Source organism: Perognathus longimembris, chromosome 17, assembly GCF_023159225.1.
Source record: "Perognathus longimembris pacificus isolate PPM17 chromosome 17, ASM2315922v1, whole genome shotgun sequence".
Classification (NCBI taxonomy): Eukaryota; Metazoa; Chordata; class Mammalia; order Rodentia; family Heteromyidae; genus Perognathus; species Perognathus longimembris.
This window is the reverse complement of record NC_063177.1, coordinates 54,735,801-54,762,516: the sequence shown is the minus strand read 5'-3', so window position 1 is coordinate 54,762,516 and position 26,716 is coordinate 54,735,801. Positions and strand designations below refer to the sequence as shown.

Genomic DNA, 26,716 nt, shown 5'->3' with positions numbered 1-26,716 from the left:
GGCGCGGCTCGGGCCGTGGTCCCACCCCGCGCCCGGGAATCAGCCCCAGTGTGGCCCGGCGCCGGTGGCTCCCCGTGGTCCCAGGTCCCCGGGAGGCTCGAAGCCAGCCCGGGCACCCAAGCTGGCAGGGGCGCAGTGGCTTGAGCACAGCAAGCACGGGGGCGGCGCCTGGGCCCCGGGACTGGTACAGTGTGCACGCGCACGCGCACGCGCACGCGCACCAGGAGGCTCAAGGTTGTTCTAGAACTGAACATACCTTTATTAAATGATGCAAGGCTGCCCCCCCCCATATAATGAGTAGATGCTCACAGGCCAGGCTGGGTGGTCCACCTTGCGATCTCAACACCTGGGGTGTGGCCAGCTGGATTAGGATGTGACCTCCGGGAAGGGGAATGAATGCCAGGATGGAGGGAAGGAGGGAGCCCCATCTAGGGGCAGCAGTTAGCTCTGGGGCAGGTGCTCAGGCCGACCTGGCTCCTCTAGTTTCACTGTTCTGTAATGTTTTAGAATAAATCTGCCTCACTCTCTGGCATTCAGAGTGTGGTTTATTAATTCTGTAAAACCTGAGAGTGGACTTATTTTGTAGAAGACTTTCCAGTGGGAGGCAGAGTGGGCAGTACTTGGGGACAGGACTTGGATGCAGGGGAGGGCTCTCAGAGGAGGAGGGACCCACCAATATTTAAGTAAGCAACCCCTCCCCTGCAGGGAGAGGGCGGAGAGGCACCAGGCTCCCTGGGGGATGGGGTGGGAACCTTGGAAATAGGTGGCCGTGGGTTTCAGATGTATGTATTTAGCAAGGGTGCTGAGGAAGCCAAGAGCCCCCAGGCCTGGCCCGGCCCTGGCTTCCACGGCCCAGGCTGTGTTCTGGGGGGTCCTGTGGCCTGGACACTGGTAGGGGAGGTCGGGAAGTGTGGGTTCACCTTGGATGAGACCTCTGCTAACATAGGGCAGGCTCACAGAGGCAGCACTGCAGACCTTCTAAACCGTGGCTTGAACCGCTAAAAACTAATTCCTATGGGGCTGGCTCTCCATTTCCCTCCCAGCTGGAACAGTCCCGAGGGCGCGATGGCAGGAGGGAGCCCGGCGCGCTCTAGGGGGGCTGCGTGGTCGGCAGCTTGCTGGCGACTTTCTGGCTGATCTTGAGCAGGGTGTCCTGGAACTGGGGGTATTCCTGCTGCACCTGGGAGAGGACGGCGCCGAGCCGGACCAGCCGGTCTTCCAGGCGCTTCTCTTCCATGAGCAGGGCCTTGGGAGAGCGGAACAGGAACACGTACTTTCCACCCTTCACGTCCTCCAGGTGCTTGTGGCGTGCTCGCAGGAGCCCCAGCTCCAAGAGGTTCTGGATGTGAGAGGAGCAATACGAAGGTCAGACCTGGCCAGCGCTGTCACGGGCTGTCGAGGGGCATCAGATTGACGCCATCTCAGATCAGTTAGAGCGAGCAGAAGCCCACTCCATCTTCACTAAGATCTCCCCGCCCTATCCAGGGAAGTTCCCCTTCGCTGTGATAAGATTGTGTGAACTGCTTCACCACCTGCGTCCTGGAACGTTCAAGGTTAAACCTGTGCCCTCCCGTGAGTGGGCGTATCTGCCTGCGTCACGTGAGCCCCGCCAAATCCTGCCAAATCCGTGCACCAAGTCTAACGAAAATGATAGGTTGGTTCAAACAGTTGCTGTGAGGCAGATTGTAACCCCATTGGCCACCTGCGTGTGACCTGGCATGCTCTGTGAGTGTTGTCACCTCATTAGCCACCTGCGTGTGGCAGGCTGGACCATGCGGTGTTTGCCTTTGTAACTCCACCCCAAGTGTGGCCCGGGGTGCGCAGTCCCAGCTCCCGAGTACCGCCCTGGCCCTGGCCGGCCAGCCTGCTTTTTACGGCCGCGGTTTCAGCTCCTGAGTCTGAGCTGTGACCCCGGCTGGTCAGTTTGATTTTTGCTTCCCCAGTAAACCCATCTTTTTGCTTGAGACTCTCTGAGTGGTGGACTCTTGGAGGGACGGGGATCTCCTCCCTCGGACCCCATTACATAAGGGACCCCAAGTCAGGTCATGCAGACCAGGACCCAGCCCCCCCCCCCAGCTCCTAGGGATGGCAGAGCTGTGCTGGAGGGATGAGTGGAGGCGGGGGAGGGTCAGTCGTGTGGGGGGGGAGGGGGGCTGGCCTTTGGGCCCTGCTGCACGCCAGGCCAGGCTGCACCCTTGAGGTCATCGTGCCTCGCCCCCTTCTTTCAGCTCACAGCCGGGCGCCCGTGGCTCACCCTGTCACCCTAGCCGCTCAGGAGGCCGCGTGCTGAGGAGCACGGCTGGAGGCCAGCCCGGGCAGGAAAGCCGCTGAGACTCCTACCTCCAGTGAACCGCCCGAAAGCCAGAAGTGGAGCAATGGCTCCAAGTGGTAGAGGGCCTTGAGCAAAAGAGCTGAGGGGGAGATAGCACCCAGGCACTGAGTTCAAGCCCCAGGATGAGAGCGAGAGAGAGACAGAGAGATCCTTGAACTTTGCGCCGTGAGCTGATATTCTCCCATATGTCTCCCCAGATAGCTAGGATTACACGTGTGAACCTCTGTGCTCAGCACCACTCCTTATTTTTCTTCAAACTCCCTCACCATCTTAACACACTGTATCTTTCCCTTCCTAACTGTAACCTGGGTCCTCCAACCCTGGAGGTCACCCGGGGGAGGGCAGAGGCCTTTTGTCTTTTTGTTCTCTTATGTGGCCGTGGCACCCGGCAGGACCTGCGTGTCCCAGGCAGGGACAGCGGATCCTAGGTGACAAAGCTGTGAGCGGCTGGGACTCAGGCCAGGAGTCTCAGTGCCCACAGGAAGGCCTGGTCCTGGGTCACACGCTGAGAGACCAACGGTCTTTCCTAGCAAAGGGTGCGGCTTCAAAGTTCCCGTTTTGGCCCAGTGGCTGGACTCTTGGAAAGAGGAAGAGGAACTGCTTCAGGATAAGGGAGGGTTTTTGGATTGTAAGGTTTTGTCTTAAACTGGTTTCTTTGCAAAATGAGCTTAAGGGGCTGGGGATATAGCCTAGTGGCAAGAGTGCCTGCCTCGGATACACGAGGCCCTAGGTTCGATTCCCCAGCACCACATATACAGAAAACGGCCAGAAGCGGCGCTGTGGCTCAAGTGGCAGAGTGCTAGCCTTGAGCGGGAAGAAGCCAGGGACAGTGCTCAGGCCCTGAGTCCAAGGCCCAGGACTGGCCAAAAAAAAACAAACAAACAAAACAAAATGAGCTTAAGGCCCACCCCAGACTAGAAATTGCAGAGGGTATATTTGGAGACTGGGAGTAAACTGTTCCTGTTATTTGCTTATGTAGGTCAAGGGGGTTGAACTCAGGGCCTGGGCACTGTCCCTGAGCAATTGAGTTCAAGGCCAGGGCTCTGCCACTTTGAGCCGGAGCACCGCTTCCCGTTTTCTGTGGGTTCATTGGAGATGAGAGCCACAGAGCCTTTCCTGCCCCAGCGGGCTGGGGACCTCACTGCTCAGATCTCAGTCTCCCGAGTAGCTAAGGAGCACAGGCGGGAGCCTGCTAATCTTGTTCTAATTCAAACCAGCCTATCACTAGCAGCCTGCGACCCTGAGCTCAGCCCCTCTGAGCAGGGACACCATGAAGCCTGCTCTGTGCGGCTGCCGGCTGGGTGCTTGCTTGCGAGGTTTTGGGCTGCCGGTGCACCCTTCGGTGCTGAGACAATCCTGTGTCTGTGGCTGCGACTCCAGTGGTTCTTAGCCTAGTTATGACAACACACGCACGCACGCACACGTGTCCCGTGCGTGCACACGGTGCGCCTCTGGCGCGGACGCGTCAGCCCTGCTGGCCGCCTGGGTCCTCACCTGTTTCTTAAGGGCCGTGAGCTGCTCGAGGTCAGCCTCCATCCTGTCCGACTCGGTCTCTATGGCCGCCAGCGTCTTCTGCTTCTCCGTCAGGGTGCTGCTCAGGAGTTTTTGGCTGGTTTCCAATTCTGAGATGGTCTTAGAGGACTCCTCGGTGGCCTAGGAGACGAGCGGGACCTGCTAGGCCCAGGCTGAGGCCCCTCCCGGAGCCTCTGGGCACCCAGCAGGACCTGCATCCGGGAAGGGGAGCGCCCCGAGATGCCAGGGCCAGGCCATGCGGCGTCCTCCCAGGCGGCTGCACCCTGGGGGCGGGCTGGCGGCGGGTGGGGGCTGAGGGGCGGGGTCCTGGGCGGGGTGGGAGGGAATGGGGGCTCTCTGCCTGGCCGTCAGGCTCTTCAGGGCGGGCTGGGGCCATCAGGACAGGGGCCCGCTGGTACACGGTGGAGCTGGGGGCGGGCGTGGCTGCGGGCACGGGCGTGGGGGCACCTCCCCCAGAGCAGTGGGGCAAGGAGGCGGGGGGCGCCCAGGGGCGTCGAGGCGAGAGGGAGGGTGCCCCCGGGGCAGAAGCCGAAGCAGAGAGTGAAGGTCACGGGAGGACTGAGGAAGGACACGCGGCCACCTCTGTCTGCAAGCTTCTGGCAGCTTCCACGTGAGCACTTCAGCCAGCCTGACGTCTCCCTCCGGGGGGTCTACTCCGGAGGGTCCTGTTCGGTCACCCTGGTCTTGTCACGCCTCTGACCTAGCTCCCTGGGCGATGGGGTCACGCGCCCGAGTGTGGCGCCCGCCGGCTCCGGGGCGGCCGGGGTGCTCTCTGTGAGGCCCCCTGGGCGGGCCTGGGAGCTGGGCTCGGGCCCGGGCCCCCTGCCACGCTTCCCCGTCCCCCCCCCAGGGGTGGGGGCGGCTACTGTCTATTCCCCTGCAGACGGGAAAGCAGGCTGGGGCTCGGAGGAGTTTGCCATGGACGGCCCCGAGGGAATGGGCTCGGGCAGCGCTGGCTGGAGTCCCGTCTCCTCACGGAGGGGGCCGGGGGCCGGGGGCTCCCCCGTGAGAGCCGGCCTCATCACCCAGCCCGTCCCCAGCCTCCCCCGGGAGGTCCCGGGCGCGGGGGAGAGCCGGGCCGGCCAGCGGCTTCTCCGCACCGCCATGCCCTCACCCCACGGGTAGCACAAGGTGGGGGGGCTCAGGCCGGCCCCCCGGGGAGGGGGCGGGAGACTCCAACGCCAGCCTCTCCCCGTGCCACGTCCCAGCTCCAATGACGGACGTGGAGCCCGAGCAGGAACACCTTTCTGGAATATTCTTTCCCTTCGGCCCGGTTCCTCATGGCCACCAACCTTGTACACGTCCCTGATCTTCCGCCGCAGCTCGAGCTGCTTGTGGTGGAAGTCAGACCTGGTGAACACCTTCTTGCTCTTGCTCTGGCCCTCCGCCTGGATCACGATGCTCTCCCTGCGGGCCACGGCCATCTCCATGTCCCGGATCATCTTCTCCTGCTGCTTCAGGAGCTTCCCGAGGCTGACCTGGAGGCACGGGAGAGGGCCTGGGCCGGGGCTCGGCGGCCGCCTGGCCGGGCGGCATCCCGTCGGGGGTGGGCGCCGGTCGTGGGGGGCCAAGGTCGCACCGTGGCTGGGAGGGACGCTGGGAGGAGGGTCTGCAGACCAGGGTGGGGTCTACGGAGGAATTTCCTGAAGCCACGGGAATATTCTGGGTCTTGATTGTGAGCATGGTCCCACGGAGGTGTACTTCCTATGGGAACCCACGGACGTGTCTAGCTAAAACCGGCACGTAAATTATGCCTCGATACAGTTGATCTGGACTAGGGAAAGAAAAATAATCCCCACCAAACCCTGTGGCTCTTCTGTACCGTCCTGTGCTGCACGGATGAGGACACATCCTGAGATCTACGCCAGTCCATACACGGGCAAGATGGCCTGCTGGGGGGCCTCGGGGGACCCCTGATCCCATGGCCCATCCTCGGGAGAGTCCCCCCTGCTGCGGAAGGCCTGTCCCAGCCTGGGAGAACCAGACAGCCCAGGCCCCAAGGGGCACCAGAGGGCAGGGCTCAGGTCCAGGACGCACAACACACAACCTAGTGCGGCTCACGGGCAAAACTGAGAGGTGGGAGGGAGGAGGCGGGAGGGAGGAGGCGGCCCTGCTGCAGCGGGGGGAGGGTGGTGTGGAGGGGGCAGTAGCTGGTGCGGGGCGGGGAGGTGCGTCTGGGCTCACTCTCTCCCCCACCCTCAGGACAGCATGTGCTTCCTGGCAGGGATCAAACCCGCAAGCGCTCTACCACCGAGCCACAGCTCAGGTCAGGAATTCCCCAGCAGCCACGGGACGTCGGATTTAAACGCCATGTCATGTTGGGGATTATTATGGCCTTGGGAAGGCTGCCCTTCCACCAGCCTTGGGACAATGGAAGTCCCTCCCACCTTCTGGCCTCCACCCCTTGGGAGGTGAACACGTGCGTGCCACCATGATGGGGTTGTCCCGCCCACAAAGGAAGTTTCGTGACGTCACTTGATGGACATGGTCCTTAGCCTATGACTGGCTCTTTGGCCAGCCCCCTTTCTTTCCCGCCATTACTTCTATATAAGTGCCTTTCCATATCGCAGCGTGTCCCTGATGCCTTCCTTTTCGCCCCTGCTCTTGGTAACATGTGAGGGGACTGGGGGGAGGGGAGGCTTCAGCAACCTTTCCTCAACTTAGCACAATTCCATGGGAGTACGCCTTTGGCCTTCCGCCGGCGGAGGGCAAGGCCGAGTGCTCTTTCATAGATTTTGTGGTTACCATTCTCCCCGTGGGGTCGGGGAGAAGGGGATCGTTCAGATCCCGACATACGACAATGTCACATTTATTTTAATCCTTAATGCCCCAGCCCTGAAGTCAGTGGTGGTGTATGTGTCAGCAGCTGTTCGTGACACGTGATGGGGAGGAGGGGGGCTCTCCTTGTCCGCAGTGCGGCCCTCGTTAGTGGGCAGTGATGACCGGGGTCATTACCAACGCAGAAAATGTCCAGCTACCTTGAGTGCCAGAGTAAGGGCAGAGTAGCGTCTGGTGGAATGACGTGGGTACTGGACCACGGGTTTGATGGGGACAGGAGCCAGGCGGGCCAGGACTGCGGGGTGCCCAGTGCTGGGCAGGGCCTGGTCACTCGCAAGGACCTGGGACTCTCCCTGAGGTCGTGGGGCTCAGCGGGGAGGAGGGGGGGAGGGGACGGAGGGGTTGGAAGGGCTGCCCGTCCGTGCGGCTTCCCACGGAGCTCCCCAGCCCCTCCCCCCAGCCCCGCGCCGCACTGCTCACCTTCATCCGCTGAATCTCGGCCTTCATGGCCCGGATCTCTGTCTGGCCGGCCTCCGAGTCCACCACAAAGCGCATCTCTTTTGCTAGTTGGATTTTTTTCTCCCAAAGCATGATCTGATATCTTTAGGAGAAGAGGCAGCATCAGAGCCTGCCCTACAGGCCCCAAGACCCCAAGGCCCCAAGACCCCAAGACCCCAAGGCCCCACAGGCCCCACAGACCCCAAGACCCCAAGACCCCAAGGCCCCACAGACCCCAAGGCCCCAAGGCCCCAAGGCTCAGGTCTTTGCTCTGGCCTACAAGGAGGAAGGTAGGGGGCAGAGCACAGAGGAGGAGGACAGATCGGAGAGGGTGAATGTCACCCTTAACCACAGGAGCTGAGGAGCTGACGGGAGGAGTGAGAAGAACGCCCTTCCTGTCAGTCACCAGGGGCGCAGGCCCTCGGAACTTGGACTCCGTCAGCTTTGACCAGTGGGCGTTTTGCACGGATGCCGCCAAGCCGTGAGAACACACGGGCCCCTGGCCATTACACTAGCCATGGTGCGCATGTGTGCATGCACGCACACATTCGTGTACACCCCCACCCCCACCCCTCCCATCTCCCTACCCATGCCCGTCCAGCAGCTGCTCCAGCTGGAGACGTGGGTGCAGGGCACGGCGGAAATGAAACGCTTCCCAGGGGAACAGCCCTACTAACAGCGGGCCTCCAGTGCAGGGAGAGGATGGAGTCACGCACACTTCCTCCTCCCCTTCGCACGTTTCTGTCTGAAAGGCTGAGGGCTGGGCATGACTGTCATAATCAGACCCCGTGAAATAAAGCAAATATTAAAAAGTTTACCCCAAGGCTAGGATCTGAGGGCTGTGGTTCCAAGCCAGTCTGAGCAGGAAAGTCGGTGGGGCTTTTATCTCCAAATAACCAACCAAAAAAAAAAATCCCCCCCCCCCAAGAAAAGTTTACCCCAGTGAGGTACCGGTGGCTCACACCTGTCATCCTTGCTGCTCAGGAGGCTGAGATCTGAGGATCATTGTTTTAAGCCAGCCCAGGCAGGCAAGTCAGGAACACAAAAGGTCAGGAACAGTGCCCAGACCGGAAGTTCAAGCCCCAGGACTAGTGCGCGTGCGTGCACACACACACACACACACACACACACACACACACACACACACACTTATTCCAAAGACAGCTTCTGGGTTTTGAGAGGTCTGGCTGGAGGGCTGCAGGACCTTGTGGGTCTCTGGGGACCGCGTGGGTGGGCCCCAGAACTGCTCTCCGTGGTCCTGATGTGGGGGGGGGCACCCACGGGCATGCCGGCCCACGGGGGGGAGGGGCGTGCACCGAGCCACACACTCACTCGGCCTCCACCAGGCTGTTGAGGAGGGCTTCCTTCTCCTCTTGGAGCTGGTCTAGCTTCTCCTGCATTTGGATAGTCTCTCTCTCTTCCATCTGCAGGGGTGAGTAGGGGCGCTATGGGGAGGGCTGGCAGTGGGGAGCTGTATTCTCCGGCGGAGGACCCAGCCGAGGACACGGAGCCCGTGCCAGCGGCTCACACCGTAATCCCAGCTCCTCAAGCCAGCCCGGGCGGGGGGGGGGGGCTCTAAGACCACAAACCTGGACGTGGAGCTGTGGCCCAGGTGGTGGAGCAGTCGCCTTGAACCCTTCGGGGACAGAGGGCGTTGGGAGGGGCGCCCTGCGGGGTGGGGGGGAGGGTGCCCACCTTCAGCGTGCGCACAAACTCGTTCTCCGCCACGAAGTTGCTCTGCTGCAGCTCCTCGGAGCTGCCGCGCTTCTTGTGGATGAGCAGGTTGAGCTTCTTCAGGTCCTGGTCCAGGCCCTTCATGTGGCAGCTGATCTCCTTCTGCTCCTTCTTCTCCTGAATGATCTTGTCTGTGCAGGGGGGGGGGCGGGGGGGGTGGGTGTGGGGAGGGAGGGCCCCGCCGCCGCTCCTGCCCCCTTCTCACCACCCTGTTGGGGAGGAAGGGGTGTCTTCCTGGGCCCTCAAAGGGAGCAGCAGGCTGTGCTAAGGAGAAAACTGGGGGGGGGAGGGGGGAGTGACGCCGCAGGGCCAGGCTGCCCCTCGGCCTCCGGGAAAGACAAGGCTCATCCTGGGGCCTGAACTCAGGGCCTGGGCTCGGTCCCTTCGCTTTTTTCACTCAAGCTGGCGTGCTACCACTTGAAGCCACAGCTCTGTGTTGGGCTTTGTGCTGGCTAACTGAAGATAAGACTCGCACAGACTTTCCTGCCTGGGCTGCCTTCAAACCATGATCCTCAGATCTCAGCCTCCTGAGTAGCTAGGATGAGGGGCGTGAGCCGCCGGTGCCGGCTACAACGGACATTGTCTTTTGTGTTTTGGTCGATGATGGGGGGGCTTGAACTCAAGGCCTGGCGCTGCCCCTGAGCTCAAACTCAAGGCCTGGCGCTGCCCCTGTGCTCGTTTGCTCAAGGCTAGTGCTCTACCTACAAGAGACATTCTTAACAGAGGGAGAGGGATGGGAAAGGACAGCCGCGGCTGGCAGCCTGCCTGGCCCCGCCCAGCACTGGGCTGTGGCCCCGCCCAGCGCCAGGCCCCGCCCAGCACCCGGCTGTGGCCCCGCCCAGCGCCAGGCCCCGCCCAGCACCCGGCTGTGGCCCCGCCCAGCGCCAGGCCCCGCCCAGCACCAGGCCCCGTGTCCCCAGCCCCCCCCCCCCCCCCATCGCCCAGCCCCTCTCACTGTCGGTGCGCAGCTTCTTCTGCTCCATGATGTGAAGCTCCTTGCTGAGCATGTCCATGGTGGCCAGCTGCTCCTCGTGCTCCTGGGTGACCTTCACCAGCTCCTGCTGCAGGCGCAGCCAGTTCACCTGGGCCTCCACCGCCTTGGCCGCGTGCTCTTCGGTCAGCCTGGTCAGCTGTTTGATTTCCACTTCCAGGGGCCCCATCTCTTCACCCTGGAGGTTGAACATTCCCCTGGGTGGGCGTGCTCTGGGGCCCTCCTGTGCCCCCCCGGGCTCCCGACTCCAAGCCCTTGGGCCCACTGGAGGCCCTTTGCTGCCCTTTGCGGGGCCTCATGCTTGCTGGGCAGGTGCTTTACCACTGGAGGGATACCCCGAACTTTTTTTTTTTTTAACTTTGAGTTATTTTTTTTGGGGGGGGGTGGCTAGTGTCTTACATTTCTGCCCAGGGCTAGCTCTGGACAGAGCCTCTGCCCCGCCCCCCCCCGCCCGGGCCTCACCCCCAGCTCCGACAGAATCTGCTCGAGCTGCTTGTTGAAGGAGTTGATGAGCCCCTGCTTCCGCTCGATCAGGATGGTGCGCCGGGCGATCTCGTTCTCGCTGTTGCTGAGGAGCTCGTTCATCCTCCGCACCTCCTTGTCCAGCTCCGCCAGCGTCTTCCGATGCATTTCCAGCCTGCAGCTGGTGTTGGTGAGGTCCAGGGTGGCCTGGGCGATGTCGCCGTCGATTTTGGAGAGGTGTGTCACCTGAGGGAGGATGCGCATCAGCTCGGGCGCGTGAGGCTCCGGGACCAGGAGCGGGAATCGCCCGGGGCTCTGCCGCCAGGCTCCCATCGGGGCTGCTTGGGGTCTAGCCTTCTTCCCGTCTGCCTGCTCGTGCGGGCGGTGACTGTGCTTTTCTTGGGGGGATGGGGGGTAGATGGTCTTGGCTGCTCACTGCCTCTCAGTTCCTGCTGCCAGCCCTCTTGCAGCTCAGGGCTCTGACACCCCAGCTGTTCTGAGGTACCTCAACTTCCCCTCCTCTGCCCCAACCGCACCCAGGCCTCCCTCTCCCACGGCTGGTAAAGCAGAGACCTGCCCACCAGGAGAAGCTTCCGGGGTCCCGAGCAGTCAGGACTGCCCCCCTCCCCCACCCCCACCCCGTCCTGTGAACGTCACCCCCGGGCTTTCAGCATCTCCGCCTCCCCCAGGACCCCCACTGCCGGAGCCCCTTTCAGAACTCACCACCCTGCCCTGCCCCCCTCTGCCTGCCAGGCCCCTGCGTTACTGCTGCGTCCTGTGGACCCCAGCCTCATGGTCCACCCACCCTCTGCTCCTCCCCCTGCCTGTGCCCTGCCCCGCCCTGCCTGCCTGCCACCGGCTGGGGGGGCCCTGGGCATCTGGTGGAAAAGGGCACTGTCAGGGAGTCTGTCCTCTAGGACTCCTTACTGCCCTCTTCTGGACAGAGGTGGTAGTGACTGGGGCCAAGCACAGGGCAGAGCAATGGCACCGGCCAGTGTCCCGGTGGATACGGTCGGTAGGGTTGGATGACAAACGACGTAGAGAAAAATCACTGACTTCTTCACCCCAACCTGCACCCTCTCACTAGTGAATCATTAGCTAATGATTCAAACGGACCTGCGGCGTGTGCATGTGTGACTGTGCGCGCGTGTATGTGTGCGTGTGCATGTGTGTGCATGCGTGTGTGTATAAAGATGTCCAGGAGGAAGTACGGCAAGACTGAGGAAAAGACTGTCCTAGATAATGGGACTAGACCTACTTCTTTTCTTTTTCTGTTTCCACGAGAGACAACTTGAGCCAGGCACCGGCGGCTCACGCCTGTGGTCCCAGCCACTCACTCGGGAGGCTGAGATCTGAGGCGTGTGGTTTGAAGCCAGGCCAGGCGGGAAAGTCGGTGTGACTCTTATCGCTAATTAGTCACCAAAAGGCCAGGAGTGGAACTGTGTGTGACTCAAGTGGTAGAGTTCCAGCCTTAAGCAAAAAAGCTCAGGGACAGTGCCCGGGCCCTGACCTTGAGTCCTAGGACTGGCATGCACGCTTAAGGAACCCCCCCCCCCAAATCACATCACAAAACGAACCTCCCGGCACAACTGATTGATGTGCATTTAAAAAGGGGAGGGAAGGGCTGGGAACGTGACCTAGCGGTAGAGTGCTCACCTCACATACTTGAAGCCCTGGGTTCGATTCCCCAGCACCACATATATAAAAAAAACGCCAGAAGTGGCGCTGTGGCCCAAGTGGTAGAGTGCTAGCCTTGAGCAAAGAGACGGTGCTCAGGCCCTGAGTTCAAGCCCCAGTAAAAAAGGGGGGGCGGGGGCGGGAAGCCAGGCACCGGTAGCTCTCGCCTGTCATCCCAGCTAAGCAAGGAGATGAAACTCGAGGGCTGAAGTTGGAACCCAGTCAGGGCAGGGAAATCTTGAAGACTCTGACCTCCAATTAACTACCAGAAAACCGGAAGTGGAGCTGTGGCTTGAAGTGGTAGAGCGCCGGCCTTGAGCAACAAGAGCTCAGGGATCAGGGATAACGCCCTGAGTTCAAGCCTCGCACTTAGCAAAAAAAGGGGGGTGGGGGGCTGGTGTGAGGGGATAGCTTTAGCAGCGAGAAGCCTGGCACGTGGCCCCCGCCCCCGCTGCCGCCGCGCCTCAGCCACCCACCAGGGTGGTCTTCTCCTTCTGCAGTTTCTGCAGGAGCTGGTTGAAGTACTTGGTCATCTTCTGGGAGGTCATGTGATCCTGCAGTTTGTCCATGATGGAGGTGTCCATGTGGCGCCTGAGGTCCATCTCCTGACGGATGGCCTGATGGATGCCCTGCAGCTCGTCCGTGATCGCCACGTGCTCCTGCAAGAGCGGGGTGGACAGTGGGGGCCAGCCAGGAGCCACGGCCCGGGGAGGGAGAAGCCACGGCCCGGGGAGGGGGGGAGCCATGGACCGGGGGAGGGGGGAGCCACGGCCCAGGGAGGGGGGGAGCCACGGCCCGGGGAGGGGGGGAGCCACGGCCCGGGGAGGGGGGAGCCACGGCCCGGGGAGGGGGGGAGCCACGGCCCGGGGAGGGGGGGGCCACGGCCCGGGGAGGGGGGGAGCCACGGCCCGGGGAGGGGGGGGAGCCACGGCCCGGGGAGGGGGGGAGCCACTGCCCGGGGAGGGGGGAGCCACGGTCCGGGGAGGGGGAGCCATGGCTCGGGGAGGGGAGGAGCCACAGCCCGGGGAGGGGGAAGCCACAGCCCGGGGGGGAGGAGCCACGGCCAGGGGAAGGCGGGACCCACAGTCTGGGGGGCGGGGTTCTGGCCGCACCACTTGGCCCTTGCTCAGGGCGTCCTCGGTGTCCTGCAGCGTGAGCCGGTAGGTGGTGAACTCGTTCTGCATCACCTCGTGTTTGCTCAGGCACTGGGCGGTCATCTTCTGTATCAGGCTCGCCTCCATCTCGGTGCGGTTCAGGATGCCCGCCAGCTTCTCGTTCTTCTCCTCCTCCTTCATGATGGATTTCTTGTAGGCCTCGATCTCGCCGTCTAGGGACTTGGCTTGATGGTGGCACTCCCTGCGGACACGGACACGGCGAAGCCTGTGGCGGGCCCCGGAGCTGGCCCGCGGAGGGTCTCTGCCGTGCGGGGGAGCAAACCAGGAGCCTCCCTTTCCGCTAACAGCTGCAGCCTTTTCTCTTTCCTTTTTCTTTCTCGTGTCAGTCGCGGGGCCTGGGCACCGTCCCCCCCCCCCCCCCCCCGCCCCCCAGCTCTTTGTGCTCAAGGCCGGCGCTCTACCGCGAAGCCGCAGCTCCTCTACGGGCTTCTGAGTGGTTAACTGGAGATAAAGTCTCATGGACTTTGCTGCCCATGCAAAAGGGGGCTGGAGGCCCAAATGCTACATCACCTACCGGGCAAGCGCAAGCCCCTGCTCAGTCCCCAGGACGTCCAAAAATAGAGGTGTCCTGAAATCGATTAGTGTGCCTAAACACAGAGCTGAAACAATGAAGCTCTTGGCAGAACACAGTTGCAAACTCTGGTTTAGGTGGGTATTTCTTAAAGGAGACATAAAAAGTATGAACCAGGAAGGAAAACTGCTGATAAGTCAGACTTCCTAAGAATTTCTGCCTGGGTGTGTGATCTGTAACTCAGCCCTCAGACGGCAAAGGCGGTGGGGTCGAGAGTTTAAGGCCAACCCGGGCTACGTAATGAGCTCCAGGCCAGAGAAAACAAGCCCAGGTTCAGCCCCCGGCTTGCCTCAGCTTCTTCCACTTGCATATTTCAGAGATAAGCAAATCTTTAGGCAGAATTTTCTAGACAATCCCACAAAGCTCTTGTGGATTTACATCACTGACTGAAGGAAGTGGTAGAGATGGATATTTTTATTCCTGCACTATTCTTGTAAAATCTTTTTTTTCTTATCTTGCCAGTGCTGGGGCTTGAACTCAGGCAACGCCCTGAGCTTCTTTCTGCTCGAGGCTAGCACTCTGCCACTTGAGCCACAGCGCCACTTCTGGCCTTTTCTGTGTATATGGTGCTGAGGAATCGAACCCAGGGCTTCACGCATGCTAGGCAAGCACTCTACCGCTAGGCCACGTTCCCAGCCCCTTGACGGTCTTTTTTAAAGACCACCGTAGATGCTTCGGTCCTGTTTTGGTCTTCGCTGGGGGTGGGCAGAGCAGCGGTGGGACCCAGCCCCTCGGGCCTTGTCCCACCTGTCCATCCCCCGCTGGGCTCCACGCTGCCACCGAGAAACCGGGCCGGATCCCAGAGCCCGTCCCCAGTGCCCCACCTGGTCCCCGGCCCCTCCATGGGGAATTAAGCTGGGATTTGGGTTGGCACACGGCCCTCAGGCAGAAAAATGGGGGAGGGATGGGGTTTCAGACTCAGGTGGCAGATCAAAGCCACACCGCGATCTGCCCGAGATAAACCTCCCTTTCCTGTCCCCTAATCCCGTCGGGAAAGCAGGCCCGCAGCTCTGCGGCGCAAGGACTGGAGAGGTGGACGGAAGGGGGGCGGCGCTCCAGGTGCCCCTCCGTCTGGTTCCCGTGCACCCCCGGCCCACCTGTCACCCCGAGCACCGCCCCCCTCCGGCAGGCAGGGCCCGCGCATCCCCGGGGCCTACTTGAGGGCGTCCAGGATGGTCTTGTGCGCCTCGTCGCGGTGCTTCATGCCCACCAGGCTGGTGGACCACTGTTGCAGGATGTACTTCTTCTCCACGCTGATGGTGTGGATCTCCGTGGCTGCCTGCGGAGGGGCCCCGGGCTCAGGGGACGGCGCGCGGGGCGGGGGGGGCCCTCCTCTTGTCTTTACTCCACCCTTTCTTTTTATTTTTGGCACTGGAGGTTGGACTCAGGGCCTTACACTCGCCATGCAAATGCTCGACTGCCCGAGCCACAAGCCCCGGTCTTTCCATCTTGGCTACTGATGAGCAGGGTCTCACCTTGATGCCTAGGCTGGCTTGGACCGCCAGCCTCCTATTTGTGCTTCCCAAATGGCTGAGGTGAGAGGCGCGAGCCAGTGCCCAGCTCTTGCTGGCTAGGAGGGGGCCGACTGGCTGAGAGCTTTTTGCCTGGGCCGGCCTCCGTCTGTGTTTCTGCAGTGTCTGCCTCCCAGGGAGCTAGGATCATAGGCTTGAACCTCTGTGCCCAGCCCCTAACGTGTGCAAGCACTAGGGTTTGAACCCAGAGCCTCGTGTTTGCTAGACAAGTACTCTACTGCTGGAACCATGCCCCTGGTCATTTTGGTCACAGTTCATTTTTCAGCTCAGATCTTGCACTTTTGTCTGGGCTGCCCTTGAAGGAGGGTACTCCTGACTCTACCTCCCGATTAGCCAGGACCGGAGGATGAAACACCTCTCCCGGCCCCTCATCCTGGCTTTTCTTGACCAAAAGTCAGCGAAGGGATAGCAGGAACCTAAGCACAGTTTCAGAGCAGCCTGGAGTCTCCAGGCCCCTGCGGGGCTGCAGGGTGTGGTGGCTCACACCTGTAATCCTAGCTACCCTGGAGGTTGAGATCTGTTCTGAATAGCCCAGAAAAATCCCAGAGACTGTTATCTCCAGTTAACCTGCAAACAGCCGGAAAGGAAGGTTCTGGCAAAGAAGCCTAGCAAGAGCTCAAGGCCCCAAGTTCAAGCCCCAGTATGGGCATACAAAAAAAAAAACCAAAAAAGCAGACCCCCAATATTGATTATTGTGTGTGTGTGCGTGCGAGTCCTGGGGCTTGAATTTGGGGCCTGAGCGCGGTCCCTGAGCTTTTTCACTCAAAGCTAGTGCTCTTCCACCTGAGTCACAGCTCCACTTCTGACATTTTCCTGGATAACTGAAGATAAGAATCTCATGAACTTTTCTTCTGCCCAGGCTGGCTTTGAACCTTGATCCTCAGATCTCAGCTCCCTGAGTAGCTAGGATCAAGGCATGAGCCAACCCCAGCCCCTTATTACTGTGGGGTGTGTGTGTGTGTGTGTATGTGCGCGTGCGTGCCTGATGGTACTAGGGCTTGAACTCAAGGCCTGGGTGTTACCCCTTAGTTTTTTTTTTTTACTAAAGGCCAGTGCTCTACCATTTTGAACCAAAACTCTGGCTTTTTGCTGGTTAAATTAGAGGTAAGAGTCTCATGGGCATTTTGCTTCGGTGGGCTTTGAACTTCAATCCTCAGCACCCCAAGTATTTAGGATTACAGGCGTGAGCCACGGGGGCCCGGCTTACATTGGTTAATTTGCAGGTAGGGTCTCTCTTTATGCCTGGACCTTCCTCCCACCGGCTGGCCATCCCCAGCAGGGGTAAACTGAGGCTCTGCGGGGTGTCTAGCTGTCGTCAGGGGTGGGAGGCCCGGCCCGGGCTGTCGCGGGTCAGTGGACACGTGGGCAGGTGGGTGGCCCTCCGGCCCCGCGTGAGCACTGGCCGGGGCGTCTGCGGGGCTAGCTGAGGGCGGGGCCGCACACCCACCTCGCTCACGGCCTCCCGTAGGGTCCGCGTGTCCTGGGCCTGCGCGCCGTACTGCGCCTCAAACAGGGAGATGCTTTCTTCCAGCTGGTGGACGCGCGCGGTGAGCTGGTCCACGTACAGGTCCTGGGAGCGGGGAAAGGGAAGAGAAAGGAGCTGCCGTGGCCGGAGGACGAGCCCCCCCTGGCCCTGGCCGAGGCCCCCGGGGGCCGCGGGTCTGGGGGCCGCCTTCCCAGCGGGTGCCCGGCGGCGTGGACACACACACCTGCTTCTTCTTCTCCACTTCGGTCCGCATCCGCTCCATCTCCGCCTTCTTCACCACCTGCTTCATCACGGAAATGTCGTCACGCACGTCCTGGTCTATGTTCTGCATGTAGAAGAGGTTCAGGGCCAGGTTCTCCATCTCCGTCTGCATGGCGGCCACTGGGGAGAGGAGGCGGTGCTCAGCGCGCCGGCCTGGCCTCCCTCCCGCACGGGCAGGGGACACTGCCGCTGTTGTTCTTTGGTGACAGGGCTTCGCTGCGCAGCCCAGGTTGGCCTCAAACTCAAGATCCTCAGGCCTCAGCCTCCCGAGGGCTGAGGTGACAGGAACGTGTCACCACACCCAGCCTGAGGACTGCTTCTAAACCACGAAGACCCAGACTCTGCTGTGAACGAATTAGCAAACTCATCAGAGGTGGAGAAAAGGGAAAGACCCTCAGTCCACACTCGCCAGTGACAACACGTGCTGTGTGAGTAGGGTCACTACAAGGCCTTGTGTCTATTGCACAGATTCCTTTTTTATGCCAGTCCTGGGCCTTGAACTCAGAGCCTGAGCACTGTCCCTGGCATCCTTTGGCTCAAGGCTAGCACTCTCCTACTTGAGCCACAGCGCCATTTGTGGCTTTTTCTGTTTATGTGGTGCTGGGGAATTGAACCCAGGGCTTCCTGTATGCAAGGCAAGCACTCTACCATTAGCCCATATTCCCAGTCCCATTTCACAATTCTTCCGGAGAGCCCAGGCCCCATGATCCCAGGGACGGAGGCAGGCTGAACTCCACCAGAGCAACTTCCCTGGACCAGTGAGGCCTGGCACCAGGCTGGGCATCCCAGAGGCTGGGCACTGCCGACGCCCCTGGAAAGTTCCACAAACCCTCAGAAACTAGTTCCTTTTAACAAAATTCATATTCAGCCAGGCGCTGGTGGTGGCTCACGCCTATAATCCTAGCTAATCAGGAGGCTGAGATCTGAGGATCCAGATCGAGGTTCAAAGACAGCCCTGGAAGGAAAGTCTATGAGACTCTCACCTCCAATTAATCACAGAAAAAGCCAGAAGTGGCGCTGTGGCTCAAGTAGTAGAGTGTTACCCTTGAGCACAAAAGCTGAGGGGCAGCACCCAGGCTCAGAGTTCAAGCCCCAGGAGTGGAAAATAAAATTCACAGGAGACTGATGTGCTAAGTCGGAATGCCAACTTATCTAGGGAGCTTTACTCCAATCAAAAAGTGTTTGCTGGGGCTGAAGCTCCATGGTAGAGCGCCTGCCTCAACTGTGCCCAGTACCAAAAAGTAAGTAGGTGATTGACGGATTAACTGATTCCTTCCTCTTTAGAGGTGGAGCGAGGCAGAAAGCTGAGCCACAAGTTGGAAGGAAAACCTCGTGTCCCGGGTGGGCTGGGTGGAGGGGGAATCGGGAGCTGGGCGGAGGGAGGAGCGGCCAGGGCTGGGCGCCCGGGCCTGTGATCTGCCCTCCTCCGGGCGGCCGCTGAGGCTCTCGGGTGGTCTTCTCGAGTTTCTAGGTGCCGGGTGGCCAACGAATGAGGGCGCCTCTGGCTTTGGCTGTTTCCGGGCGTGTCTTCGGCTTGTCCCTCCGCCGTACCCGCGTCAGGCCTCGCTGGGTTTCTGCTCTCTCTTCTCCTTCACTCCGGTGTGGAGCTGGAGCCGCCTGTCCCGGGTGGAGGCCCAGGCCCAGCTCCTGCCAGTGCCGGGGTCTGCAGGGAGGCCGTCGGGGGGAAGTGAAGTGGAGCCACACACACCCGGGCTTGGCAGGGTGGAGGAGAGAGGAGGCCGCAGACCCCAGAGCGCAGCACGCACGCACGCACGCACGCACGAAGGCGGGAGCGGAGCAGCGTCCCTTCCCTCCTGCTCTCTCCACTCCCTCGGACCGTGGGCCCTGCGGCCCCGACGGGCTGGCCCGTGGCCCCGCGTTCTTCGCTTCTTCCCGCTTCCAGAACCCAGTCAAGTAAATCCGTGTTGGTTGCGGATGACCCACTGCTAGTCTATGCCGCAGCAAAGCTCCAGAACTCCGGGTCCAGAGACCCCCGGCCCCCGCGGGACCCCCGGGGTCCAAGCGGCTGGCGCCGAAAAAACTGGATGCGCATGCGCTCTGAGCCAGTTTCCTTCTGGACGGTGTTCGAATCGCTCGCGGTGGCGTAGATCGTGGGACCTCCGGCTGGGGCCTTCGTGCCCCCTCGGCGCCCCGCCCCCTCGGCGCCCCGCCCCCAGCCCCACGCCCCGCCCCCTCGGCGCCCCGCCCCGCCCCCGCGCCGTGCCCACGTCGCGCCACGCCCGCTCGGGCTGCACGCACGCTTCTTGCGCTCCTGGTTGGCGTCCTCGTAGGTCTTGGTGTAGAGCGCGCGCAGCTCCTGCAGCTCCTCCTCCTTCTGCCGCCTCTCGCAGGCCACGAGGGAGTGACGGTCGTGGCTCTTCTCCAGCTGCATCTGCAGGTAGGCCAGGTGCTGCTGGAGCCCGTACAGATTCACGCCCAGCTCTTCCCGCTGGCTCCGGCGTTGCTTGGTGCCCACCACCTGCGCCCGAGAGAAAGAAAGGGCGTCACGGGGACGCAGGCGAGGCTGGGGAGGGGGGAGGGCGGGCGGACACCCCGACACCCCGCTTACCAGCTCTCGGATCTCCAGCTTCACCTTCTCGATCTGCCGGTTCAGGTAGCTCTTCAGGGTAGCCTGGAACCTGACCATCAGTGGCTAACACAGCAGAGAAACAGAAAACGGCAGGTCACGCTCCTCTCCCCGCCCAGCCTCAGCCTGGGGCCACGTGTGTGTGTGTGTGTGTGTGTGCACGCCTGCGCGCGTGGTTCCCGCAGTGGCTGCGCCTTAGGCCTTCTTGGTGTATTATTCTGGAAGCCACAAGTTCAAGGCCCGCCCCCACCCCAGGCTCCCTGAGTCCATTTTGAAAAGGCCGTTGAGCCCCCATAGTCAGCTGATTCCCCCGGGGCCAGAGGGTGTCCGTGTCCAATGGCGCTGTGCAAGCCTGGTACACCCTACTTTCCGGAGGGGTCCCCTCAGCCCAGAGTTGGGCTTTGCCAAGGCCCGCGAGCAGAGATGAGACCCCTTCGAGGCCGTGGCTTTGTCCCTGGACCTCTCCAATAGGAAGCAAGGCCTGGAGTCCTCTCTCAAGGCTGAGGGGGCCGGGCTGCTGGCGGAGCCCGGGACTGGTCCCGTTCCCCCCCAGGCCCAGGCCCGCAGAGCTCAAGTGGGAGGACCCACGCTTTGGGCACGGGATGTGCATGTGACTGACTGCTGGTGCCCCGGGGGCCGGGAGACCACATGGCACAGTCACTGTTCTACACAGGGCACAAGCAAGTCCCAAAGAGTTTTCTTACATGGTCTGGATCCAAAACCACGGTGCGGGACCCATCGTCTCCTCCCTCCTCGCTGCCCTCTGACTCTTGGTCCGCCAGGGCGGCTTCCTCAGCCGTGAGCCGGGTCCGGGCCAGGAACGCCTCCAGGGCCTCATCCTGGAACTGGGTTACTGACTCCTCTGTGGGAACAGCTGGGGGAGGATGGCAAACATCACTGGGCATCATCGTATTTGGGGGGAGTTGGCCGCAAAGCTGGTGCCACCTGCAGGCAGCACAATGGACTTAAAACAAGGAAAACCAGAGCAGCTGGGGGCTCAACGCAGGCCCTTGGGATTACCCAGTCTATCTGTATTTTGTTGTTGGAGGTACCAAGGATTGAACGTAAGGCCTTGTGCCTCCTAAGCTGGCGGGTTGCCACTCGAGCCATGCCCCCAGCCCCTTCTGGCTTTGGTAAGTTCTTGTCTTATGCCCGGGCTGACCTGGGCTGCAAGCCTACATGTGCTTTCCTGTACCACTGCAGAGTACGGGCATGCACTACTGCGCCTAGTCATTGAGGTGCAGCCTTGCAAACCTGCAAGCCCAGGCCAGCTTAGCACTGCAATCCTCTTGTGTCTGCCTCCCCTCTGCTGGGATAATAGGAGTGACACACTGTGCCCAGCCCCGCTCCACTTTTCACTAGGCTAGGGACACTATTTCCATGGCACCCACAGACACCGCAAGCGTTTGTGGTCTGGACCGCTCACGTGTTCGCACCCTGGGGAAAAGCAAGCCTCTGGCGTCCGCTCCCCATGCCCACGGCGGAGGGACCGGAGCTGGTGGGGGCAGTGTGTGCCGGCAGGCCTTGCACACTCATTGGACAGATGCACACAAGGGGGACACTGTCAACGCTCAGCTCCTGAGACCAGAAGCAGTGAGACATGGGGCTGGGGACTGAGGACCTCGGTGCCTTTTTTTTTTTTCTTTTCTGGTTCTCTGGTGGTTCATTGGAGATAAAGGTCTCACTGACTTTCCTGCCTGGGCTGGTTTGAACTGTGACCCTCAGATCTCAGCCTCCTGAGTGGCCAGGATGACAGGCGTGGGCCACTGACGCCCGGTTCTTGCAGACTTCCGATCCTGTTAGTGGGGCAACTTACTGGATGGCCCTTCAGGTGCTTGTCTGCACGTGTCTGAGTGTCAGGTCTAAGTGAGTTCTCAGTAAATGCTCTCTGCAGCCACTGGTGCTGGGTGGGCAGCCTGCTCGGCACCCAGCGATGCCACCGGTGGCCTGCGGGGGGGAGGGGAGGGGGGCAGCGTACCTGCCTGCAGGAAGGCCTGGTCCATCTCGGATGACAGGCTGCTCTGGAGGCTCAGTCTGAAGCGGTGCTGTAGGCCCATGGGAAAGGCCTGGGGGGGAGGGGGGAGGCAGTTAATGAGCTCCCGATGACTACTGAGGGCTGCTGTGCTTTGGCTGTGGTGTGACTGTGTTCTGCCCCCCACCTCGTCGTTCCCCCCCCCCCAGGCCCTGGGTCCCTAGGGAGGAGCTTTGGGATGTAACAGAAAAAGAAGCCAGGGACAGTGCTCAGGCCCTGAGTTCAAGGCCCAGGACTGGCCAAAAATAAAAAAATAAAAAAAAACACCCAGAAGTGTGAGGGAAGGGGTGACATTGTCCCCCCAAAAACCAGTGCTCATTACCTGATTTCTGTAACTGTAACCCCTCTATATATCTTTTGTTTCTCCCGGTACTGGGGCTTGAACTCTGGGTCTGGACGCTGTCCCTGAGCTCCTTTTGCTCAGGGCTAGCGCTCTACCACTTGAGCCACAGCGCCACTTCTGGCTTTTTCTGTGGTTAGTTGGAGATAAGAGTCTCCTGGGGTTCCTGCCCAGGCTGTCTTTGAACCTTGATCCTCAGATCTCAGTCTCTTGACTAGCGAAGATTACAGGTGTGAGCCGTTGACACCTGGCCTGTATATCATATTTATGGTAGCAACAAACATTTTTTGAAAGCTAGAAGTGGAGATGTCGCTCAAGTGGTGCAATACCAGCCTTGAGCCAGAGGGCTAAGAAACAGGGTCAGGTCCTATGTTCAAGCCTCAGAACCAGCACACACGTGTGCGCATGCACCTGCACACACACACGCGCGCGCACACAGAGGCAGCTCTTTAGGTGACTGAGGCACATGCTTTGAAGGCAGTTCTGCCGGGACCTTACGCTCTGTGGAGAGGCTGTTAGAAAAAGGGGGGAGCCGGGCCCTCCTGGCTCTGCTCTCTGCACCTAGCCGTCTTGGGCAGTCTCCTGGGTGTACCCCGCCCCGCCCCGTTGCTGTCTGAGCCACAAGCCACGAAATGAGGCAGCCTTGGTGGTCATTGCCAGAGAGTCTGTGCTACGCCATTTGCACATTCAGCTTCTGAGCCTTCAAGCCAAATAAACCCCTCCTTCATAACTAGCTTGTCAGCCTTTTCCTGATAGTGACGGACAGGTGTCTGATACAAGTCAATCATGCTGGAGATGTTAGATTTTGGTTCAACATATTGTTCTGAATTCAACAAAGCTGTTGAAGTAACAGAAACGCACTTAGATATAAAGATTATTTGACATGCCTGGACATGGTGGTTGAAGCCTGTAACCCCAGCGCTTGGGAGACTAAGGCAGGAGGATTGTTGGTTTGTGGACAGACTGCACTACCTAGCAAGACCTTGTTTAAAAGAGAAAAAAGGCCAAGTGCTAGTGGCTCACACCTATAATCCTAGCTACTTAGGAGGCTGAGATCTGAGGATCCTGGTTCAAAGCCAGCCTGGGCAGGAAAGTCCATGAGACTCTTATCTCCAGTTAGTCACCAGAAAAGTAGAAGTGGCGCTGTGGCTCGAGTGGTAGAGCGCTAGCCTTGAGCGGAAGACCTCAGGGACAGCACCTGGGCCCAGAGTTCAGGCCCCACCACCAACCAACACCACCAACAAAAAAAGTTGAGAGCCTATTTGAAAAAATAAAGCACAAAAGGACCAGGGAGTGGCTCAGGGGGTAGAGCACCAACTAGCAAGGGCAAAGCCCAGAGTTCTTTCCTTTTGTCTGAGACCAGGACTCAAACTCAGTACTTGATGCTTTTGCTCATTGGCTAGCGTTCTACCAATAGAGCCGTGCCTCCAGCCCCGAGCCCTGAATTCAAACCCCAGAACCCTCTCCCAGTTCACCTTTGTAAATAAGCAGGTAGAAAGTGCTTTCCCCAGATCATTTCACGTAATACAAAAAAGTAAAAAGTAACTTTGAAGCCAGGTGCTGGCGGCTCACACCTGTAATCGTAGCTACTGTTGGGGGCCGAGGGGAGTGGTTGGTGATCAGCGAGATCTAGATTCAAAGCCAACCCATGCACAAAGGTAGTGAGATCCCATCTCAGCCAATAACTAACTGTGCGTGGTGGCGAAAGCCTGTCATCCCAGATGCTTGGAAAGCCCAAGTAGGAAGCTCACAGTGCAGGCCACTCCCAGCATACGGAACAGTCAGACCCCACGTCACAAATAACCAGAGCCAAAAGTGCTTCGGGTTCAAGCAGCAGAGAGCCTGCACAGCAAGCGTGAGGCCTGGGCTCAACTTCCAGTCCCACTGGAAAAGAAAAAGTTCTGCGCTCCTTCCTCTCCAAGGGCTCTCAAGATGCATGTGTGACCCCCTGGAATGACTGTGGCCCCCCTGGAACGCTGCTCTGGACATGAGGACCTGGGTGCTCAGGGGGCGCCGCTGAGCTTGGGCTGGGACCCTGGCGAGGGGAGCCCTGGGGAGGGCGCTCTGGGCGTTGGGTGGTGGGCTCGGAGACATCCCAGACAGGGAAGGAGCACGGCACCCGGGGCCCAGGACTGGCTCAGGCCTACTCACCCCGCTGTCCACTGTGCTCAGGGGGTCGGTCAGCAAGATGGACTCCCCGGACTCAGCCCCTGTCAGTGCCGGTGGGGTCGTGGGCCCCAAGGAGAGCTCCTGCTCTTGGGCCTGCTCGGGAAGGTGTGCAGGCCTCGCTTTTCCAGATGTTTCTTCGGGGCTGAGTTCTGGGTAAGGGGGTTCAGAATATCTGCCTGGCTCTTCAAAGGCCTTTTCTTCTGCGTAGGGATAGAACTCCGGCTTGCCTTCCTCTGTCCCGGCGAGTTCCATCTCTCCTTCAGTCATCTCTCCTTCAATCATCTCCCCTTCCGTCTCCCCTTCAGTCATCTCCCCTTCAATCGTCTCCCCTTCCATCTCCCCTTCAATCGTCTCCCCTTCCATCTCCCCTTCAATCGTCTCCCCTTCCATCTCCCCTTCAGTCATCTCCCCTTCAATCGTCTCCCCTTCAGTCACCTCTCCTTCAATCGTCTCCCCTTCAGTCATCTCCCCTTCAATCGTCTCCCCTTCAGTCATCTCCCCTTCTATCTCTCCTTCCGTTTCTCCTTCAGTGGCCCCTTCGCTTCCCCCTTCAATCTGCTCTTCTGTCTCTCCTTCTCGCCCTCCTTCAGTCTCCCCCTCAGTTTCCCCTTCCGTCTCCTCTTCCGCCTCCCCTCCGGTTCTTCCTCTGAGTTCCCTCTGGTCTTCATTCTGTGTTTCCCCTTCCGGATGCTCCTCGGCCCCCTCAGTGTCTTCAGCGGAGTCACCGTCCTTGGGCGATGACGCATGGGACAATGCCTGTGACAATGCCTGTGACAGGGCGGCCAGGAAAACCCAGGACTCACTACCAAGGACCACGCGGAGCTCTTACCTTCACGTGAGCTGATCCTGCTGGGAAAGCCCTTCCCCACCTGGGATTGCTTCACGCTTTACCTACTCCCTATTTCCCACAATCCTGCTGCATGCTTCACTATGGAAACCCGGTCTGGAAAGCTCAGGGCAGTCTAAGAGTGGGTACCCTTGCCGCTCCTGACTGACGGCTGGCCCTGAGCAGGAGGCAGAGGGGAAGTTAGTTTCTCTGGATGTGACGTGAGCTCACCTCAATGCAAGGCAAAGGGTTATTACACCACTGACCCGAGTCCTAACTCTGCCTACCTCCTACCAAATCCGAGCCAGAGCAGCTTCCCACATGGGTACTTTACCGAAGAGTCTTCAGCCTCCTCCTCCTCTTCCTCAGAGGTCGATCGGCCTTCCAGGTGAGACCTGCTTTCAGAGAAAGCTGAGGCGTGAGCGCCGGCTTCCCATGCACCCCATACCTCCTCTGCCCCCCTCCCGTCAGCTGCCTGTCAGGACTCTGTGCCGCCGCTAGCCACACCATGCCTGTCCCGTGGCCCAAGGTCTACAGAAAGGACACAGCGCCAGGCTTCCTAGCTTCTCAGCCTGGCATCAAGACTATCACCATGTACTTTTTTTTTCTTTTTTGCCCGTCCTGGGGGGCTTGAACTGAGGGCCTCCGGGCGCCTGTCCCTGAGCCTCTTTGTGCTCGAGGCTAGTGCTTTATCCCTAGAGCCACAACATCATCTGGATTTTCCTAAGCAGCTTATTGAAGGTAAGAATCTCACATCTGGCTTGTTTGGGCGCACAAGGTGCCTGTGGCCCCAGCCTAGAATCCTAGCTAATTAGGAGGCTGAGATCTGAGGATTGCAGTTTGAAGCCAGCCTGGGTAGAAAAGTCTGTCTACGAGACTCGTGCCTGTGTGCCTGAACTCAGAGCCTGGGTGCTGTCCCAGAGCTTTTGTGCACAAGGCTACCACTTGAGCTACAGCTCCACTTCTGGCGTTTCGGTGGCTACAGACTTTCCTGCTCAGGCTGGGTTTGAACCTTGATCCTCAGATCTCAACCTCCTGCATAGCTAGGGTTACAGGCGAGAGCCACTGGTGGCCGGCTAGACCAAACGTTTTAATACATATGAATCAGTACAGAACTGTTTACAGCAAAACGGAAGGATTCATCCTCGGACACAAAGCGTAAACCCGAGGAGAGCTGGCGGGGTCCCGTCGTTGCCTCCCCCCTCTGGGTGTACTCAGTTCCGTGGGCGCTGCGGGACGCCCGTGACCGGGATTCCCCCACGCAGGATGGGGGTGCGGGGCTGGGCGGGTCCTCGTCTGGGTGTGGGTGCCCGCGCCCCCGCCAGGTCGGCGCACCCCGCCGTCGATGCGCGCTTCAAGGCGGCCGGGACACTGCGCACCGGGGTTGCCATGGTTACCGCAGGGCCCGGATTCCGGGCCGTGGAGGGCGGCGGAGGCGGGGGCGTCCCGAAGGGGCGGCGAGGGGAGGGGAGGACAAAGGGCCGGGAGGCGTGCGGGTCTGAAGGTCCCGAGGGGGAGGGCAGAGGGGACGTTGGCGGGAAGGGAGACGCGGGCAGGCAGGGGGGTGGGCAGGGGCGACGTGGGGGCCGCCCAGCCGCGAGGAGCGGCGGGCCGAGGCCGGGTGCCCCCAGCTCCCCGCCGGTCCCCGGGCCCCGATTACCGGTCGGCGGAGTCGTCGGGCTCGGCCATCTTGCGTTGCTAGGCGACGGCGACAACATCCGGCAGCGCAGGG

General features: G+C 60.5%; 1 protein-coding gene across 1 annotated transcript; it reads right to left on the bottom strand.

Moving 5' to 3' along the window:
* Positions 1–1,090: 1,090 nt before the first annotated feature.
* On the bottom strand, positions 1,091–26,673 carry Ccdc40 (coiled-coil domain containing 40). The gene is made up of 20 exons (XM_048366901.1): positions 26,645–26,673; positions 25,319–25,379; positions 24,141–24,926; positions 21,596–21,683; positions 20,322–20,491; positions 19,600–19,683; positions 19,290–19,509; positions 16,993–17,150; positions 16,731–16,853; positions 14,909–15,030; positions 13,118–13,361; positions 12,482–12,664; positions 10,329–10,574; positions 9,831–10,044; positions 8,837–9,006; positions 8,474–8,565; positions 7,124–7,244; positions 5,158–5,343; positions 3,827–3,985; positions 1,091–1,339 (listed from the first exon to the last, which is right to left on the bottom strand). Exons 1-20 carry the CDS (start codon positions 26,671–26,673, stop codon positions 1,091–1,093), a joined length of 3,705 nt encoding a protein of 1,234 aa, XP_048222858.1.
* Positions 26,674–26,716: the final 43 nt, after the last annotated feature.

Excerpts from the sequence above, each read along its gene's own strand:
- Ccdc40 (XM_048366901.1), bottom strand. The coding sequence starts at position 26,673 with ATGGCCGAGCCCGACGACTCCGCCGACCG. Across the intron at positions 21,684-24,140 it reads TGAGCACAGTGGACAGCGGG|GCCTTTCCCATGGGCCTACA; the intron begins GTGAGTAGGCCT and ends CCTCCCCCCCAG. Across the intron at positions 10,045-10,328 it reads AGATTCTGTCGGAGCTGGGG|GGTGAAGAGATGGGGCCCCT; the intron begins GTGAGGCCCGGG and ends TTCAACCTCCAG.